An 18,878-nucleotide genomic window follows, 5' to 3' on the forward strand; every position below is an offset into this window, starting at 1 on the left:
TCTATGCAAGTTGTACTAATAAAAGATGGGAGACCACCAAACCTGGGTCCAACAACCATGGACTAGGAATATGTGAGGCCACCAAGCATGTACTGTGAGACTGCGCAAGTTGTATTAATAGAAGACGGGAGACCACCAAGCCTGGGGACTAAACGATGGTTTCCCACCAAGCCTGGTGGTCTATGCAAGTTCTACTGCTAAAAGGAATAGGTCCACCAAGCCGGGAGGTCCATGCAAGGACCAAAGTACACTTTCTGTTCTTCAAAAAATGTTTCATAATAATTTAAGTGTGTCAAATGATGAAATGTCGTTTAGACCCCCCACCAGTGACTCCACCCACCTCCAAATGTCACTTACCTATAGTAGTAATGACAGTGATGGCAAAGTAAAAGGATCCAGCAAATTTCCACTGGACCCCGGCCCGGTGGGGCTCAGATTGCATGATGACCAGCTCCAGCTGCCGGTAGTCCTCGCTGGTGATGTTATACTTCCCTTTAAGGCGGATCTCCTCGGCTTTGAGCTTCTCTTCTTCTCGCATCTCGTAGTCAGACTCCAGAGCATCAAAGACGGCGGCCCCCACCAGTAGATAGGTGAACGTGCAGATGATGAGGGACAAAGTCCTCACGTTCTGCCGCTTCATGGCCGCCAGCAACCGGCTGGTGAGGGGATCATGTCCCCCCGTCCTGTCTGAGAGGGCGCAGCAGCCACTGGGAAGTTGCAGGCAGCAATGGCTGGGCTGGGCACCTGGGGAGTGGGAGTGGAGGGGGTGGTTGTGGTGTCGGTGGTGGTGGTGGTGGATGCAGGGCTGGTCACCTCTCCCGACTCCGTGCTCGTGCTCCTGGGATGAGGAGAGACACAGGAGGCTACTGGATCTCCTGGACCAGGTCCCCTGCAGCCTGGAGGCTCGGTTCAGGACTTGCCCAAACCAAGCCGCCCCAGTGCGGAGTGCCATCAACAAGACAACCCTCTGGCTGCTGGCTTCTTCTCTCCTTTACCCTGTGGCTGCGAGATTTCCTCCACCTCCTCCTCCTCCTCCGCTGCTGCTGCTGCTCTTCTTGGGCCACCAGATCCTGGAGCTAAGGCAAAACCAAGAGCGCAAGATCTGAATCCACTGGAGTATTTGGTTTTGTACCCATAAATCAGGACTGGAGAAGGCTTGTCCCAGCGATGGTGGTTGATCCCTGAACACAAAAGCCTTCTTCTGTGCCACCTTAAGGGGAAATAACCAGTCTTTGATGAGGTCGGTTGCTAAATAGGTTAACATTTGTGGTGGTTTAGGAATGGGGGAGACATTCAGCTGATAGAAGGGAGACCAGCGGACTTCATTCACCTTACTCTAGATACCAGCCTACCCAATCTGTCTGTAGTTAGTTTTAGGGTCTTTTAAAAATAATAATTTGACATCTTTTATTCCTGCAGGCGCCCCTGTTCCCTGTGTGGGGCCAAAAAGGACATCACAACTGTCACTGTCCCAAGGTTTTAACAAATTCCATCTGGTGGGAACCCAGTGTCCACTCACAACATCACTGTCTTCCCGTTATCTTTCTCTCTGTTCCTGGGCAAGGAGAAGAAGGCAGATGAAGTCAGCTGGGGTGTGCATACATCAGCATCATTGCACGGTGTGAAATGCAACTTATTCCAACGTAATCCTGTTTGCAGCAGCAAGGACACTGCCCGGAAACTGGAGTTACACAGCACAGGGCAGCAAAAGGAGTCCCGGAGGTGAAGAGAGGGACCAGCAACCTTCTTAAGTGTGTTCTTCACTTCAGGGTGAGAGGCAGAGGACACCTGATGATTAATGCACAATAGAACCCCCCCATCTATTAGGTTATATTGGGAAATAGCCAGAATCCAGTCTGTCTTTTCGTCCTCTGGCACACATCTAACACAGGAATGCAGTTTCCCTGGACTAAGTACATGAAGACCAGGCAATGCTGAGACAGGGAGCAGCCGACGCAGGATTGTATGCAGATCTGTGCCCTACATCAGCTGGGAATCAGCAAACCTGGTACCTTGCTGATCGGCCAGGTGAGTGCATGATGTCAGATCTTCTTCCCCACAGAGCTCTGCAACAGCAGCACATCTCACCCCAGGAGCTGCAGAGCCTCTGCTTGTGGATCTGGGAGAGAGGAGGTGAATTTAATTGTAGAAGTGGATCTCAGCAGCACTTGTTGTACCTGGGATCATGAATATGGCTTCACTGACACATCTGGTCCCCTCTGCTTCTAATGCCAACCAGCCCACCTTGTGCATCTCCTCTGCCTCTCTCTCTGTCTCTCCCTGCGATCATCCCCTTGTAACTCTACACTACATTCTATTTCCTTCTCTCCCCTGTTCCACCAACTCTCCTCCCTCAATGTCTTCCCAGCACCACTCCCCCCCAGCATAAATTAATTCTTCAGGGAATCACTGGGAGCCAGCACCACGTGGGTTGGTATTTAAAGGGAAGGGTGGGAGGTATGGAGTGGGGTGATTTAAATCGTTTGCATTAATGATGATGATGATGATGATGATGATGATGATAAAGCTATGGAAAGAGAAAGGGGAAGAGGGGGAGAGGGCAATGTCACACTGAGCATCACTGGGAAAATGCTCCGAACGCTGGAGGAGGAATAAAAACAGAGGATGGAGACAATGTAGGACAGAGGAGGTTGTGACTTTGCAATCTGTGGAGGATTATCTGCATCTGCTGGCTGGGATGGAAGGATGCATCTGTTGATCTGTGTGTGTGTCATCCTGATGGGGCTGGCACACGATCAGAAACTGCAGCTTGGATGTGCTGCTGTAATACTCACTACTGCTATTGATATCATCATAAAGGGAGGGGGGGGGGGGGTACTGTTTGCATTAAACTTCCAGAAATGATCTATTATCAGACAAAGAGAACAGGTGGGTGACTGGTGGGCACAGTTTATTGTAACTGATCTCCATATTGGACCAATTATAGTAAATTATGCCTGGTGCCTCTGATCATGTATCATGCAATGGCCTCAATGTGTGCAATAGTGGTGCTTGGCTGCATTGCATGATTTTGGGTGAATGAGGTCACTATAATGGACTGTTAGAGCAGTTTTCCTTGGAAATGAAGACATTCCAGTTGTAATTGTGCCTGCTGCCAGCGGTTCCAATCTCGCTCATCTGTAGCTGGTTTAAAGGTTTTAGCTGCTTCTCGAAAAAGGAGGATTAGTTCTCCAGCGAGTAAGGAATTATATAGTCAGGGCCTTGTAGGGAGGGGGCTCGTCATGTAAGTCTGTAGTACATACCGTGGTTATTTACAAGATTTGTTTTATTATATTGTATATCAATTCATAGAACATTATCTGATAGGATTATACTGGGGTGGTGACAATACGATGCTCATCGGGAATTGTCAGCGCTAACAAGTGATTTGGGTGAAACTTTTGTCTTTGCCCATTTTTATGTTTATGGAATATATCTTTTACTTGGTACGGGCCCGAAGCGTGGCGAACGTGGCCGCGGATTACTGCGCTCGCCACACTATATAAAATCAACTCCATGCGTAGTGGATAGTAGGGTTATGAACAGGTAAAACATTCGCTTTGGATCGCATCGATATATCGGCCGATATCGCATCCGATATATATCGGGCGCCGTGAAACTACACAAGTACCCTTTACCTTTATTTAGCTAAGACTCCTCTTTTTACTATAGAAAGCCTTTCTGCTTTTCATTTTTAGAAGCATTAGAAAATGTACCCTTAAATGTCTTCTTAATTATACATCTGAATAGAACCAGAACTCAAAATGATTGGTCAATTCATGTCACATGCACTGTATTACCCATAAACCCCTTCATTCTTGGGCTATGTATATACAGGGCGACAGGTTGGGCGGGCCCTGGTAAAATGGAAGGGTGTGTGGACACTGGATGGGGAGTGGCCTCCAGGAGGGGGTGTGGCCATTAACGTTGCTGCTAGGCCACCTGTAGTGACCTCTGGTCGTAATGGAGTGAAAGTAAAAATGGTCACAGTTTTGCATATCACCTTGCATCGTACTGATACCAATCACATACAGTATGTACTATTGGTACTTGTTTCCTAGCATGGCGCCCAGATTTTCTACATACGGTAACGTAGTGAAATCGCATCGCATCGCATCGCATGGTCCATTTTAGTGCCGTGCGATGCGATGCAATTTTTTAATGTCATCTAGTCACTGCTCTACAATAATAGAGCGCAGCGAGCCCCGCGAGGGGCGGCGGAACGCGTCCTTCGACATTTTCATACCCCCACTATCCACGTCGACGTGGAGATGATGTGATATAGTGTGGCGAGCGCAGCGAGCCCCAGAGCCCGAAGTGTGGCGAACACATGTATTACGCGTCCCCTCGCGGCGCTCGCCACACTATATAAAATCAACTCCACGCCGATGTGGATAGTGGGGGTATGAAAATGTCGGAGGAGGCGTTCCGCCGCCCCTTGTGGGGATCTCTGCACTTGCCACGCTTCGGGGTGGCGTGGATAGTGAGGGGAGTGCCTAAAACCTCTTGGTATGTCATACAATCATATTATTGTAGAGCAGTTAATAAATTACATTAAAAAATCGCATCGCACGGCACTAAAATGGCCCATGTGATGCGATTTCACTACGCAGAATAGCCCACTAAGCAATTAGCTTAGTGGGCGCCGTGCTAGGAAACAAGTAACGTACTATTATTATATCTGATTAGCAAAGCAAAGGAAAGGTCTAGCCTAAAGAGATTCCCTTTGCAAAGCCACGGGCGTCAGGTGAAACGGCTGCTGGGACTCCCAGGCTCCTCCTCCTGTTGCTAGGGAGGAGCAGGCCCATGTGTCTAGGGGCTGGGCGGGGGGTTGGGCAGGGGATGCGGTAAAAAGCCCGTAGACTTCTATAGGGTAATGCCAGAGAAATCCAGCAATAATCTCCACACCAAAAACACCGGGCTTTTTACCGCAGTTGTCTTTGGATACGTCCCGGCCTTAGTACCATATTTTGGTCCACAGGCAATGCTGCGAATTTCCCAGTGTTGCGTGTAGACCAAACCCCACCCGCAGTGCCGGCTGCCCTCATTTGCATAATCATCCATTCGCAGCCTTGGGTGCGCTTGCAGATCTGAGACACCTCTACTAATTCTATTCGCATCACCGATCGCAACGTGATTGACAGGAAGTCGGCGCCTGGGGTGGAAACCGAACATTTAGTGGGAGTGCTGCGAAAAATGCAGATGCGCCTAGGAAAATGCTGGGAGGGGTTTTGGACATATTCCCTTGGCTGCGAATGGGTGTGTAGCCATGGCATTAATGAGTAAGGCACGTGCGATCAGATCTGAATCGGGACCATAGAATATGGATGTTAGCGTGACAGCTGTGCAATGATTATAAAGCAGGTGGAAATGTTTTGGCATTTTCTGAAGCCATTTCCGAGGCCATGCATGTGCTACCAGCAAAGATTTAGTGGATCCAGCTCTGAGGTCGTCCATTAGTATAACCTGCGGGTCTCTCGTTCTCCCTATAAAGCAATTAGCATACATTTGTAAGCCTTAATATATTGGCTAAATTAATTTTCCGCTGCCGGCTTCCCGTGAAAGGTAATCAGTTTACTCCCGGTGACCTCATCAATCTCCCCGCTGAGCGTTTAAGGTACAAGGTGGACGCTTTAAAATACATATATTTCACTCTATCTAGGAGCTGAGTAACTCGGAGAAATACAGAGCAGGATTCTGTGAGACTGTCCTCAAGCGCTATCTGTCATAGGCGGCAATGAGAATTATTCACCAGCAGAGGGCGCACTGTGTTATGCCGCTGTCAAAGCCGCGTTCAGTCTCATCCAATAGGTATTCACTGCGTTTCATCAACACTTAGGGGGAAATTTACTAAGATGTGTATTCTACTTCACATGTGATGTTGGGATGGGATGTTGCCCTTAGCAACCAATCAGATTCAACTTCTTATTTATTTTAGCGCTTTCAAAAAAGATAAAAGAATGTTGCTATGGGCAAAATCCCAACTTTAATAGAACTCCCATTTTAGTAATTTACCCCCATAGTGATTATTGCAATTGCTCTAGGGTGATTATTATTATTTTTTTTGGTATGTGTTACACGAAGTGTGCGCACTTTGTGTAACACATGCTATTACTAAGCCCCGCCCCCTTACTGGAAAAATGCTGCGATTCGTGGGTCTCTTGGGAGGGGGTGGGGCTGAAATGACACAATTCTAATGGAATCTTGTCACAGCTTTTTACTATCATGCTTACTTTCTCTTTTCTGTGAGGGGGGGGGGGTTTCCTGGGTACTGGGTACTACCCCCCCTTCCCCCCCCCCCCGAGTGCACTAGTGAGGGTGCCAAGTAGTGCGCCCAAAAATGATTCATTCAGAGGGTGGGCAATGGGAGGGTGATGGGCATGTCAATGCAAGTGCTGTATTCCGAGACCCCCATCCACAGGCATAAGAGCACATGGCCAGAAGGAGACACTGGGGGTTATTCTGGTCCACCAAACCCCACCTTGCGAATGGTGGCCTGGCCGCCACCCATTCACAAGCCAAATTCGCTCACAAGGCCTGCTGGGATCCGCCTCCATCATTCGATGGTCGCCGACTATCGAATGATGGTGAAGGCTCATGCATATGTAATGTTGCCCAAACTCAGAGCAACCTTACAGACGCGTGTCTGCTTGGGGGGAAGTAGACGGGCAGCTGACATCCGGTGATATCAACTGACCGCCAACCGCCTGTCTGTCATGCCTCATTACCATGAAAATTTGCAGCGTTCTCATGGGAATGCCCATGAAACACTGGGCATTCCCATATGTTAATGGGGCAGCCCGCCGCCCCACGCCCCTTGCCGCCACGCGTCCGCAAGGTTGCTTGTGGCTGCACGCAACAATCGCATGCACATAGAAGAAACATCAGTCCCCCCGTGTGAACAATCGAACAGGCCCGAATAAGGTCCGCTGCTCCTGCCATACCGCTGTTGCCAATTTCGATTGTACGACCGATGTTGGCATATATATATGGATGCAACACTTTGTATTACAGCGTAATAAAGATATACACAAAATAAAGTCATACAGGGGAGACCGCCAATAAATGCGTCAGACTCAGGCGCAGTGTATTCTGTAATATTCTATCGGCGATCTACAGCTGGTAACCTGCAGCCAGTGGAAGCGTTGTGAGCTCAGACATCACTCAGAGGAAGCCGCTGACTGGGGAGCAGGGGGCGAAATCTCTCCCAGGCAACATAACAGACATTTACATACATAAGAAACGCTCACATTAAACCATTTTCCCACAAAATAGTCAACACCAGTAATTAAAGCATGGACAAACGTACTGCGTCCACCGTTCCCTGCACCAAACTCTACTCCATCTGCAGATGAATATTACAGTCAGATCTGTAATGTGGAAGATAAGAGATGTATCTCTCGCTCAGTGTGGAACAGGCATCAGTGAGTAGAAGGACTCCACATTACGTCCCCGGGGTAAAGATGAAAGGTACCAGGCTCACAAGATAAATGAGTTGCAAATGCAGCATTTTGTGTATCTAATTAACGGAGGGTGGCGAGGATCAATATGTGCAAAGAAGACCTTCTAAATTTAGAAATAAAACAGGACTCGCGGCCATGGACATGTCTGATGGAATTGTCCCATGAGTAATTAACCTTTTGGTCTTGTTGTTAAAGGAGGGGAAGGAGGCCAGGGAGAATTGATCATCAGTATGTTAGATACGGTATACTAAATTAAACTCTGCTTAAGCAAAAAACATCTGCTGTCTGCTTAAAAAGGACGATAAAGCCATGTACAGTAGTGTAATAGAAAAAAAATAAAGTTCCTCGAACAAAAAAGGTTAAAAACAAACCAAAGGCCAAATGTCATAGGGTGCGATTTTTTTAGAACACAATAAAAACATTTTTGTCAAAAATGGCCGAAATCGCATGTTTACCATAAATCGCACGTGTAGTAGTGTGCGATTTGCAGTAAAAAAAATGCACATGACAAAAACATTGCGCTTCAAAAACCACAGCCAGATGTTTTCCTTTTAAAAACATCAAAATCCCAAATGTAATAGGGTGTGATATTAAGATCGCACCATTAACATGACCGAAAATTGCACAAAAAAAAGGGACCCGCTTCTAGCGGCGAGATTGATAGAACCATGTATAGATCAGTGAGATATCTGCATGGTTCTGTCCAAAAGAAAAGTATCCAGCACCGGGATGTTTGAGCCGGTCCTAGTTTCACAAGTACGGGGAGCCCCAACAATTTGTTTTCCTTCATATTTGGGAAACCAGGACCGTCTCAAACAGCCAGGGGCTGGTTTTTCTTGGGGTGGGGACCCACAAAGTTTTTTTTAATTACCAGCAAGGTAATGTCACACCCAGGAGAATTTTTTGATTAAAGGTCCCCCAGCTGTCACATCACCCTCTGACTCTGGAGAGGATCCCTGGGTCCTTCAACTGTACAGGGCTGAACCACAAGTCCAGCATGCAGAGCATTAAAGGGCCCGCTGGTATTTGTAGTTCCACTACATGACCAATGTGAAAATAAAACAGACACCCAGGAAAGGACAACTTTATTCTCATACATACAGATGTGGCACCTCTCAGCCAGCCCAGGGAATCGCCTGATTCACTGAACTTGCGATCGATGGTGGAGGGACGCTGCATCTGATGGGGACACATAAGCATCTCACAACATGCGCGGCGGTGGGTGGCGGAAACCCTGCCCGTCTCTGCTTCAGGGAGATGAGCAGGGTTAGGGGGGGTGCAGGTAATGGTAGGGTGTGGCAGGGAGGCGGCAGCGGGCTCCGTCAGAACAGGGTGCACAAGCATCTCGTACGCACAACCCCCTTCTGCAGGCTGGTGAACGGCGGCGACTGTCAAAAGAATAGCCAGGAGCTCTAATGAGAGCTGCTCCATCTGTACATACACACACACATATGTACTCACTGTGCCACACGCTCCCCCACAGGTCCATCCACTCCTGCTGTCAGTATTTCCGCTATAGTGAGGGAAATCCCAGTGACATCAGTCACTGGGACTCCCCTCAACCAAGATAGGCTTTTTAATTTTACAAAAAAAAAACCACTCCCGTTACTAAAAATTGCACTTTTATTAAAAAAAAAAAAAGCACATTCCTGTTACCAAAAAGTCACCATAAATTGCACCCTGTTACATCTTGCCCCATAGGTTTAAATCATCCCCCAAGGGGGCAAATTTGCTCTATAAATCAAGTTAATGCAAGCAGTGCAATTCCAGCACCTGTGACCGCTGCAACTTATCCCAGAATGTGGAAAGATTTTATTTTCACAATAATTCAGATATGTGCCATTAAGTGCCCTCAGCCCTACTGTATGTGTACACTATGGCAGGATGTAATGGAAGTCGACTGTGGTCAGATTTTGTGAAATTTCAATTCAGCCAGTGTAGTATCCGAGTTCATCAAAAGTCCGAAGTTTTCAGCTCAGAAAAAGAGCGGACAGTAAAAAGTTGGATCTAGATATTTTGTCCATGTTAAACACACAACTCAACCGATGTAATGGGAGACGAGTTTGAATGTCGGACACAAAAAAAGCTCTATAAAGTTAGAAACCAACAATTTAAAAATGATTTCTAACCCCAAAAATCAATAATATGCTTTGATCTCTCAAAATAGTTTATGCACTGTAAATGTAACTTTTTTAAAAATGACCCCAGAAAGTGCATCTTATTCACACATACATTAGGACGTACAAGCTGCTTCGACTGATTAAAATAATATGCAGCATGCCTATATTCTGTGTGTAATTGCAACTGTATCTGTTATACTGTTTGGCAGAAAAACACTGTAGCGTAATATTTTGTATGCAGATAAAGTTGCAACTTCACACAGAATATAGGCATGCTGCATAGCATTTTAATCAATTTATTCCTATTGCAGTATAGCAGCTATTAGGAGGCAGCGGGATTTTCTTTGCCACTTTGAGAAGACAGAAAAGTCTTGGACATCCATGACAACTAGGGTGGCCAATCCCCGGATCGGGATCGGCGGGATCCCGGGATTTGGCCCCCAAAACGCCGGGATTTCAAACCCGGGATTGGAATTTCCAATCCCGGGATTTCAGGATTAAACTGCGCATGCGCAGTTTAATGCCGGGCAGCGTCTGAGCACTCAGACGCTGCCCGGCTTCCCCATACCCCGCAGTGCGCAGCGTGACGAGGTCACGCTGCGAGGTCACGCTGCGCAGGGCACACGGCACAGCCGCACATCCACGGCTGCCCGCCCGCCCAGCGCTCCTGGCCACCCGCCCACCCACCCAGCGCTGACGGCCACCCGCCCGCCCACCCAGCACTGACGGCCGGCCACCCGCCCTCCCACCCAGCACTCACGGCCGGCCACCCGCCCGCCCACCCAGCGCTCACGGGCACCCAGCGCTCCCTACCAACCACCCACCCAGCGGTCCCTGACAACCACCCACCCACCGGTCCCTGACAACCACCCACCCCCCCCCCCCACCCACCCAGCGGTCCCTGACAACCACCCGCCCACCCACCCAGGGTGTTTTTTATTATTAGGGAAGCCAATCCCGGGATCCCGGGAATCCCGGGATTGAGCATTTTTCAATCCCGAATCCCGGGATTGAAAAAATGCCCCGGGATTGGCATCCCTAATGACAACATCCTGTTTGGTAGAGGGTCATTCTGTATAATGGTCCATATGCCCAAGAATTATGAACCCAACATGGGTGAAACTGCACGTGCACCCCTGTTCCAGCCCAATCCCATCTACTACAGTATATAAGAGAGGAGAAACCACTCTGAAAGGGCTTTACCTCCAGCAGATCTTGATTTGTCTGTAGGAAACTATTGTGGAGTCAGCAGAACTGGAGGTGATGGAAGGAGGAGACCCTTCTGAGGTGTAATGGATGGTCCAGTGACAGTAAGTAACCTTGATGGAGCAAAAAATCAATGCATGATGGTTCATCTGCACAACGGGGAAGGAGATTGCTATTATTTTAAAAGCGTGCACCACTCTGTCCACAGTGACGATACAAATTCTCTATTCAATTGTCTCGCAGGTAGACTAGACCGTTACCATTTACTCTTCATTTTCTCTGTAGATCTTATTTTATGGTCTCATTCATTACTGTTTTGAAATACAACCATGAAACAGAATTTTGTGGTGAGAAAGAAAAGAGTCTCGGTATTCCCTGTATGAACAGAGACCTTAAGTGCCACGGGATGCGGTCATTTGGTCTACAGCATGATGTTCGACAGTCATTAGGTCGACACCATTAGGGCGACATGGGGAAAGGTCGACATGGGGAAAGGTCGACATAGGAAAAGGTCTACATGGTTTTTTGGTTGAAAGGTCATTAGTTCGACAGGTCGTTAGTTTGACAGTGTCTAGGTCGTACAGTCAAAAGGCCGACATGGGGTTTTTCACTGTTTTATGAGCCGACGTGCCGACAGGCGGTATTTCATGCCCTACCATCCACTAGGGCGTGGTGGGAGAATAAAATAGTTTGCCGAGCGCAGCGAGGCACCGTGCACGACGCATAGCGAGTGCAGCGATCGATGCGAGGGGATGCGGTGCACTTGAAACTGTGTCCATGTCGACTGTGTTGACATTCAGGTAAAAAAAACTGTGAAAAAACCCCATGTCGACCTAGACAATGTCGAACTAATGACCTGTCGAACTAATGGCCTTTCGACCTAGAAACATGTTGACCTTTTTCAATGTCGACCTAGACCCATGTCTTCCTAATGGTGTCGACCTAATGACTGTCGACCATCATGCTGTAGACCAAATGATTCCAACCCAAGTGCCACAATTACTCTCCAGTATGTAGTTCCGCAGCTTAAATGCAGTCTCCAGCCCCGGGATTTCGGTATTAGCCTGAGCACTGACTCTCAGCTGTCCCCACCCGGCGCGTGGCTCTGCACAGCCTGATGTGATGCTAAAGGTAACGCTGCCCAGGGCGGCGCACTCACCGGCTGCCCCACTCTCTCTGCTGCCCCTGGCCCGGCCACTCAATGCGGCCCCCCTGCACTCGATACCCCACTCACTGGCTGCAGCACCTGTCCAGCTCCCCAGCTACACCGCCCGCTGCACCAGCTAAGTAAATGTGCGCAGTGGTCGGTTGGGGGGGGGTGGGAGTTTTTAAAATAGGGATGCCAATCCTGGGATCCCAGGAACCCCAATATCCTGGGATTTCCGGGATTGAGTCTTTTCATTTCCAAATCCCGGGATTGAAAAAATGCCCCTAGTCTAGACTGACTTTTCTTAGCGAAGGCCGGAGAAATCATACGAGGGTGAGAGACCATCAACTCTTTAAATGAAATGAACCCCTTACTCTCCCTCCAGCAATGATGTGAAGGATACGCACAAGGTGCATTGATCAGTGTCCGCCATCAGTGGACACCGCTTACCGCCGCCTGCCCGGTTGCTTATCATAAATTATAATTACTGTAGCTTACTGAAACCAGCGTAAGCCTCTCTGTGATGAAATGATATTTCAAGTGCTTGGGCCGACACGTGTCAGCGGCAACCCCACTCCAGCTGGTAAACACTTTCACGTTGCTAATTAACATCAAGGAAACGATTGGTCGCTTTCCAGAGACAGCGCTGGGGCTGCGGCGAGCTTTACATCTTTCTATGCAAATGGAAGTATCAGCTGCAACATGAATCCTGCTTAATACTAATCTCCTTAAAGTATGAGAGATACGAACAAGATTAGAAAATAGCAACAGGGAAGGGAACAAATGATAAGGGAGAGAGAGTATTGCTTTGAGGCAAGATTATCCGTACTAAACATAAACCACCACAACCCCCTCCCCCCCCCCCCATCACCACTGCCGCCGCCTCCCCAAATACAGACTGCACCTTAAGCATCCATGTCCGTAAAAACACCAGGCACACGACACGCTCTCTGGTTAGCTGATTATGGATGAACAGCGGGAAGCAACGTATAAATACTGCATAGATCACTGAATTATAAATCTGAACTAAATTTGAATCACAAATCAAATTGTATCAGCTATAAGGCGAGTTATCCAAAAGTGCTGACATTTCTTTTATATTTTTTTTCCCAGGGAAAACATCTCACGTGGGCCCCGGTTCAGAAGCTCCACCAGCGCTGTCTAACAGAGGTTGGCCGTGTGCACATCCTGCCTCACCTGGTGTACATCCCTGCATCAGAATGTGCAATTACTAAGATGCCCACTGCCAGCAGCCATACATGCTGTGCTACCAATGGGTACGTCTTCAGACGTCGCCATCAGTTGCCCCATTGAAACCGCCAAGTTGCCGATCTCCGTGCGTGCTCTCATAAGCGTGCGACATCTCCCTGTCATTGCACAGGAACACCCACTACACTTTCTGTACACTTCTTCTTCCATGCGCCTGAATTGCCAACTGTGACTCTGTACAGGCACAATCAGGGCACATAGGCATAAATAATGGAGACAATGGAAAATGTTCAGCTTTGGGCTCCAGCCCTGAAGAGGGCACCCTGACTCCCTCCATTGCTCTAGATTCTGCTTCACGTGGTTAGCCCTCTCACAGGGTCCCCATTCCAGAGTCCAGACCCAGCCTGGGGACATATCGCTATAGGATAAGTGCTCAGCATTTACCTGAGCTCTGTCCCGTAGGAAGATAAAGATCCAGGCGTAGAGGGTGATGCAGTGCTGAGCTCAGATGTTTCTTGCTACTGCATATGGTACTTAGGGGCCCCACCTTAGTGGTATATACAGTAGCAAGAGAAGTCTGACATTGGCAGAGCATCCTCCTCCCGCCAGCCTCTTTATCTTCCTACGGGACTGAGCTCAGGTAAATGCAGAGCACTTATCCTATAGCCATTCCAGGGAGCAGGAGAGATACAGAACAGCACGCCAGCAATAACTCAGCAATTCCAGACGGCGGACTGGCTTCATGCCTTGAATATTTGCACTGCTGAAAATAAGAAAAATTCATCTATTTTTCATTATTTCGAAAATGATTCTACACTCTCCGAGGAACTGATAATATGCAATAAAGGCATCACCGCGCCTGTATCCAGCAGTTTGCCGAGACCTAAGAAAGTGGCGTGTCCCTGGTGTGTAACTAATGATAAGTATGAATGAGAGACGGGGAAAGCTGCAGAGACACGGAGCAGTAATGGATGACGGGTTGGTCACGGTGTAGTCATGCAATATGGTGTTTATGATTTCCGTTGCGCTAGTTTGCGGTACTTCATTTAAATAGTTTTGTAAAGAAAAAAAATCACCATGTAACCATACAGAGGAGAATACTGTACAGGGGACAAGTAACTGGGCAGCTGGGTGCCCAGGCTGCACTGTAGGAGGGGCAGATGTAACACATGCAGACAGATTCGATTTGGGTGGGGAGGGTGTCCAAACTGAAATCTAAATTGCAGTATAAAAATAATGCTGTCTAACATTCGTGAGCTACATGCAAAAGCAGCCAGTATTTACCCTGCACATAAATATTATACATGCATTCGCTTCGCTTGCATGGCAACATGGTTTGTTCCAGATATACATTCTTGATCCTGGATTTGGTCAGCACTGTTATTATTGTCTAGCTAGCAAGTCCTGGGAGCTGTCCGTGGTGCTGAAACCATGCAATCCTGTTGAGGTGAAGTACCGCCAGTGACCACTAGAGGCCACTCAACGGACCAAATTACTCCTCAACAGAAAGTGAAACCAAATTATTCTGTTTCAACCTTGCTGGATATGGACAGAGGGAGCTCTGAATAGAAATGGGCAAACCGGATCATTAAGCTGAGCAGGGAGAATCACTCGGTGAAACCCCTACGGATCTTGTAGACGGATCCTCGGCTCACTTTAATTAAAAAAAAAGGGGGGGGGAATATACATGACTGAGTAAAAACACTGATCGATGGCTGGGTGCAGAATCGCCATCGATGGCAACCATCGATGGCGTCTGCACCGATGGCCATCCCTGGCAGCAGCAGCTAATCTTTCTATCACTTGTGGTCACAGCACTGTACTCAGTCTCCAGAGGTAGTACATCTCAGCTGCCACAGGTGGCAGCACTGAGATCAAGAAAATGCACTGTAATGGAAAACGAAACTGGAACGGATCACCTTTTTGGGATCGGCGGCTCACTCGTTCTTGAATGGGATCTGTTCAAAAGATCCGGTTCGTTCGCGAACGACCCATCTCTAGCTCTGAAGACAAAGATGGAGGTAGGAGTAGATATGGACTAAGCTGTCATATTGACGAGCTTTTAACTAGTCACATTATAATGATCACACTCCATATTTTAAATGCGATTGTGACGCAATGTTATCGGTTCATTCCGCATTGGGATACGTAATGTGCTGACTAATTTATGGTATTCCTCAGTTTTTGGAGAATTCTGTTTTCATTCCTCCATTCCAACAATAAGGACCCAGGATCTGTTGGGTCACCAGTATAAACACCAACAGGACATCAAGTTACCATACACAGGGAACTAATTGGTTGTTACCGACAATATCTCTAATTTCTGATACTTCTTCCCCAAAGTGCTCTATGGTGATAAAAAGATACAGCAAGTATTTCAAGTTCTATATTACTAAATAGAAGGCTCCGTGTCATGGTGCACAATCTGTCTGAACTGCAGCTACAGTACAGAAAATATCACAAGTTCTATATTGCTAAATAGAAGGCTCCATGTTCTGGTGAACAATCTGTTTGAACTGCAGCTACAGTACAGTAAGTATCACAAGTTCTATATTACTAAACAAAAGGCTCTGTGTCATGGTGCACAATCTGTCCGGACTGCAGCTACAGTACAGTAAGTATCACCAGTTCTATATTACTAAATAGAAGGCTCAGTGTTCTGGTGCACAAACTGTCCAAACTGCAGCTACAGTACAGTAATTATCACAAGTTCTATGTTACATAATAGAAGGCTCCGTGTTCTGGTGCACAAACTGTCCGAACTGCAGCTACAGTACAGTAAGTATCACAAGTTCTATATTACTAAATAGAAGGCTCCATGTTCTGGTGCACAAAGTGTCTGAACTGCAGCTACAGTACAGTAAGTATCACCAGTTCTATATTACTAAATAGAAGGCTCAGTGTTCTGGTGCACAAACTGTCCAAACTGCAGCTACAGTACAGTAATTATCACAAGTTCTATGTTACAAAATAGAAGGCTCCGTGTTCTGGTGCACAAACTGTCTGAACTGCAGCTACAGTACAGTAAGTATCACAAGTTCTATATTACTAAATAGAAGGCGCCGTGTCATGGTGCACAATCTGTCCGAACTGCAGCTTCAGTACAGTACGTATCACAAGTTCTATATTACTAAATACAAGGCTCTGTGTCATGGTGCACAATCTGCCCAAACTGCAGCTACAGTACAGTAAGTATCACAAGTTCTATATTACTAAATAGAAGGCTCCGTGTCATGGTGCACAATCTGTCCGAACTGCAGCTACAGTACAGTAAGTATCACAAGTTCTATAGTACTAAATACAAGGCTCAGTGTTCTGATGCACAAACTCTCCGAACTGCAGCTACAGTACAGTAAGTATCACAAGTTCTATGTTACAAAATAGAAGACTCCGTGTTCTGGTGCACAATCTATCCGAACTGCAGCTACAGTATAGTAAGTATCACAAGTTATTTATTACTAAATAGAAGGCTCCGTGTCATGATGCACAATCTGTCCGAACTGCAGCTACAGTACAGTAAGTACAGTATCACAAGTTCTATATTACTAAAAAAAAAGGTTCTGTGTCATGGTGCACAAACTGTCCTAACTGCAGCTACAGTACAGTAAGTATCACAAGTTCTATATTACTAAATAGAAGGCTCCGTGTCATGGTGCACAGTCTGAACTGCAGCTACAGTACAGTAAGTATCACAAGTTCTATATTACTAAATACAAGGCTCCGTGTCATTGTGCACAAACTGTCTGAACTGCAGCTACAGTACAGTAAGTATCACAAGTTCTATATTACTAAATACAAGGCTCTATGTCATGCTGCACAATCTGTCCTAACTGCAGCTACAGTACAGTAAGTATCACAAGTTCTATATTATTAAATAGAAGGCTCTGTGTCATGGTGCACAATCTGTCCAAACTGCAGCTACAGTACAGTAAGTATCACAAGTTCTATATTACTAAACAAAAGGCACTGTGTCATGGTGCACAATCTGTCCGAACTGCAGCTACAGTACAGTAAGTATCACAAGTTCTATATTACTAAACAAAAGGCTCTGTGTCATGGTGCACAAACTGTCCGAACTGCAGCTACAGTAAAGTAAGTATCACAAGTTCTATATTACTAAACAAAAGGCTCTGTGTCATGGTGCACAATCTGTCCGAACTGCAGCTACAGTACAGTAAGTGGATTACAGCAACGTTGTCTATTTTTAGGTTTATGGAGCTTGCATGCTATATTTTTATATCAAGTTGTAACTGCAGCAATTCACTCATCTACACCAATCAGAGTCCTTAAGTTTCTATCAATTCAACATATTCATCCTTATGCTATTGCTTCCGAAACTCAAACTAGGCTGCGTCTTCTCTCAGCCTAGCAAACAGGTCAGTGCTGCCTCGCAGAAAGCTCGCTGCCCGCATACCCTTGCTAGCATGCAAATGCAGTGGTATGACTATAGCACCGCAGCCCCTGCTGCGGCGTGGAGGCACTGAGTAACTGTGGGCACCGGTCTGCAGGGCTATGGTTACTATGCGTCTGTGGCTGGGACTCTCCATCTCCTCCTGGTCCCGCAGCACAGATCTCCCCCTGCAGTGCTAATGAAAACCACCCCTCACATAATGGCTGACCCCATACAGCAGACAGTTTTTTTTAGGGATGCTAGAGGAGGCGGCGGCTTCCTCTAGCATCCCTAAAAACTGTCTGCTATTAGGGGGCAGCCATTTTGTGATGGTTATTTTTCATTAGCACTGCAGGAGGAGACAGAGCCCGGAGGAGATCTGCTCTGGTGGACCCTGAATGCGGCAGCGGCGGCATGCGGAGGGCTAAGGGGGTGTTTAACTTTACCTATAGGGGGCGGGGTGGTGGTGCTGCTGAAATCATTGGGTGTCGCATATATCCTAGTTATGCCACTGGGCAAATGGATGTGTTTGGGACAACATCCCCTCGCATGTGGCAACAGGGGAGAGAAAACATTTGATGGTCACCAAACTTGAATGATTTCTCTCCCCTTCGGAATGATGTTGTGGAGGCATCGGACACAAGCTTCAAGTCTGTGCAAGAGTCTCGCAGTCCATGTGTCCAAAGAAGTACAAGTTGCGCTAACACTGGCATCCAATAAGGGTTGCGAACGTTGTTGCGAACGATGGTACATCTTAAACCCTGCGGCAATCGATTTTGAGTAAAAAGACACCGTCCTGGCTGAACGAAGCCCACTGTGAGAGAGAAAATCATCTGTCATCAATGACCTCCAGAGTATGTAAGTGTCAGCTCTGTGCCCCAGAGCAATGCATTTCTCATGTATTTATAAAACGATTATTAGGACTACTCTGGTTTCTAAATATATATATTCTTGGGAAAAGTGTGACGTTATATCGGGGACAAAGCTATATAAAACAGATCATAATAACGTATAATATGTAATCTAATACTAACAGCGGCGGACACTTCCCAGCTGGAAGGGAACCGCCACACTGAGGAGTTTGTCTGCCGTCGGGGAGGTTATTCAGAGACTACAGTAAATGGCAAATTTGCAGCTTTAATAAATTTGTGGTTGAATTCTGCCAGGAAAATGAGATTATTCATTGATCCCTTGTAAGCCCCGGATTCCATCCCTGCTCTTATATAATAAATGATTGTATTATAGAGTGGCACATGGCTAGCGGTTATTCCGAAGCCCCATTTGTTGTGATCCCAACTTAATGATACTTTAAGCAAACACTCTGCAGTCAACAAACTGGCGCC

General features: G+C 47.0%; 1 protein-coding gene across 1 annotated transcript in view; it reads right to left on the minus strand.

Moving 5' to 3' along the window:
• The window catches only part of KCNK9 (potassium two pore domain channel subfamily K member 9), a 102,342-nt gene extending 100,009 nt beyond the window's left edge, over positions 1-2,333 (minus strand). The window contains exon 1 of the mRNA XM_083144896.1: positions 358-2,333. Within this exon, the coding sequence (XP_083001022.1) occupies positions 358-952 (595 nt within the window). The 5' untranslated portion in view covers positions 953-2,333. The remainder of the gene's footprint in view (positions 1-357) is intronic.
• Positions 2,334-18,878: the final 16,545 nt, after the last annotated feature.

The sequence above is a fragment of the Crinia signifera genome, chromosome 5 (genome assembly GCF_055691185.1).
Source record: "Crinia signifera chromosome 5, ASM5569118v1, whole genome shotgun sequence".
Lineage (NCBI taxonomy): Eukaryota > Metazoa > Chordata > Amphibia > Anura > Myobatrachidae > Crinia > Crinia signifera.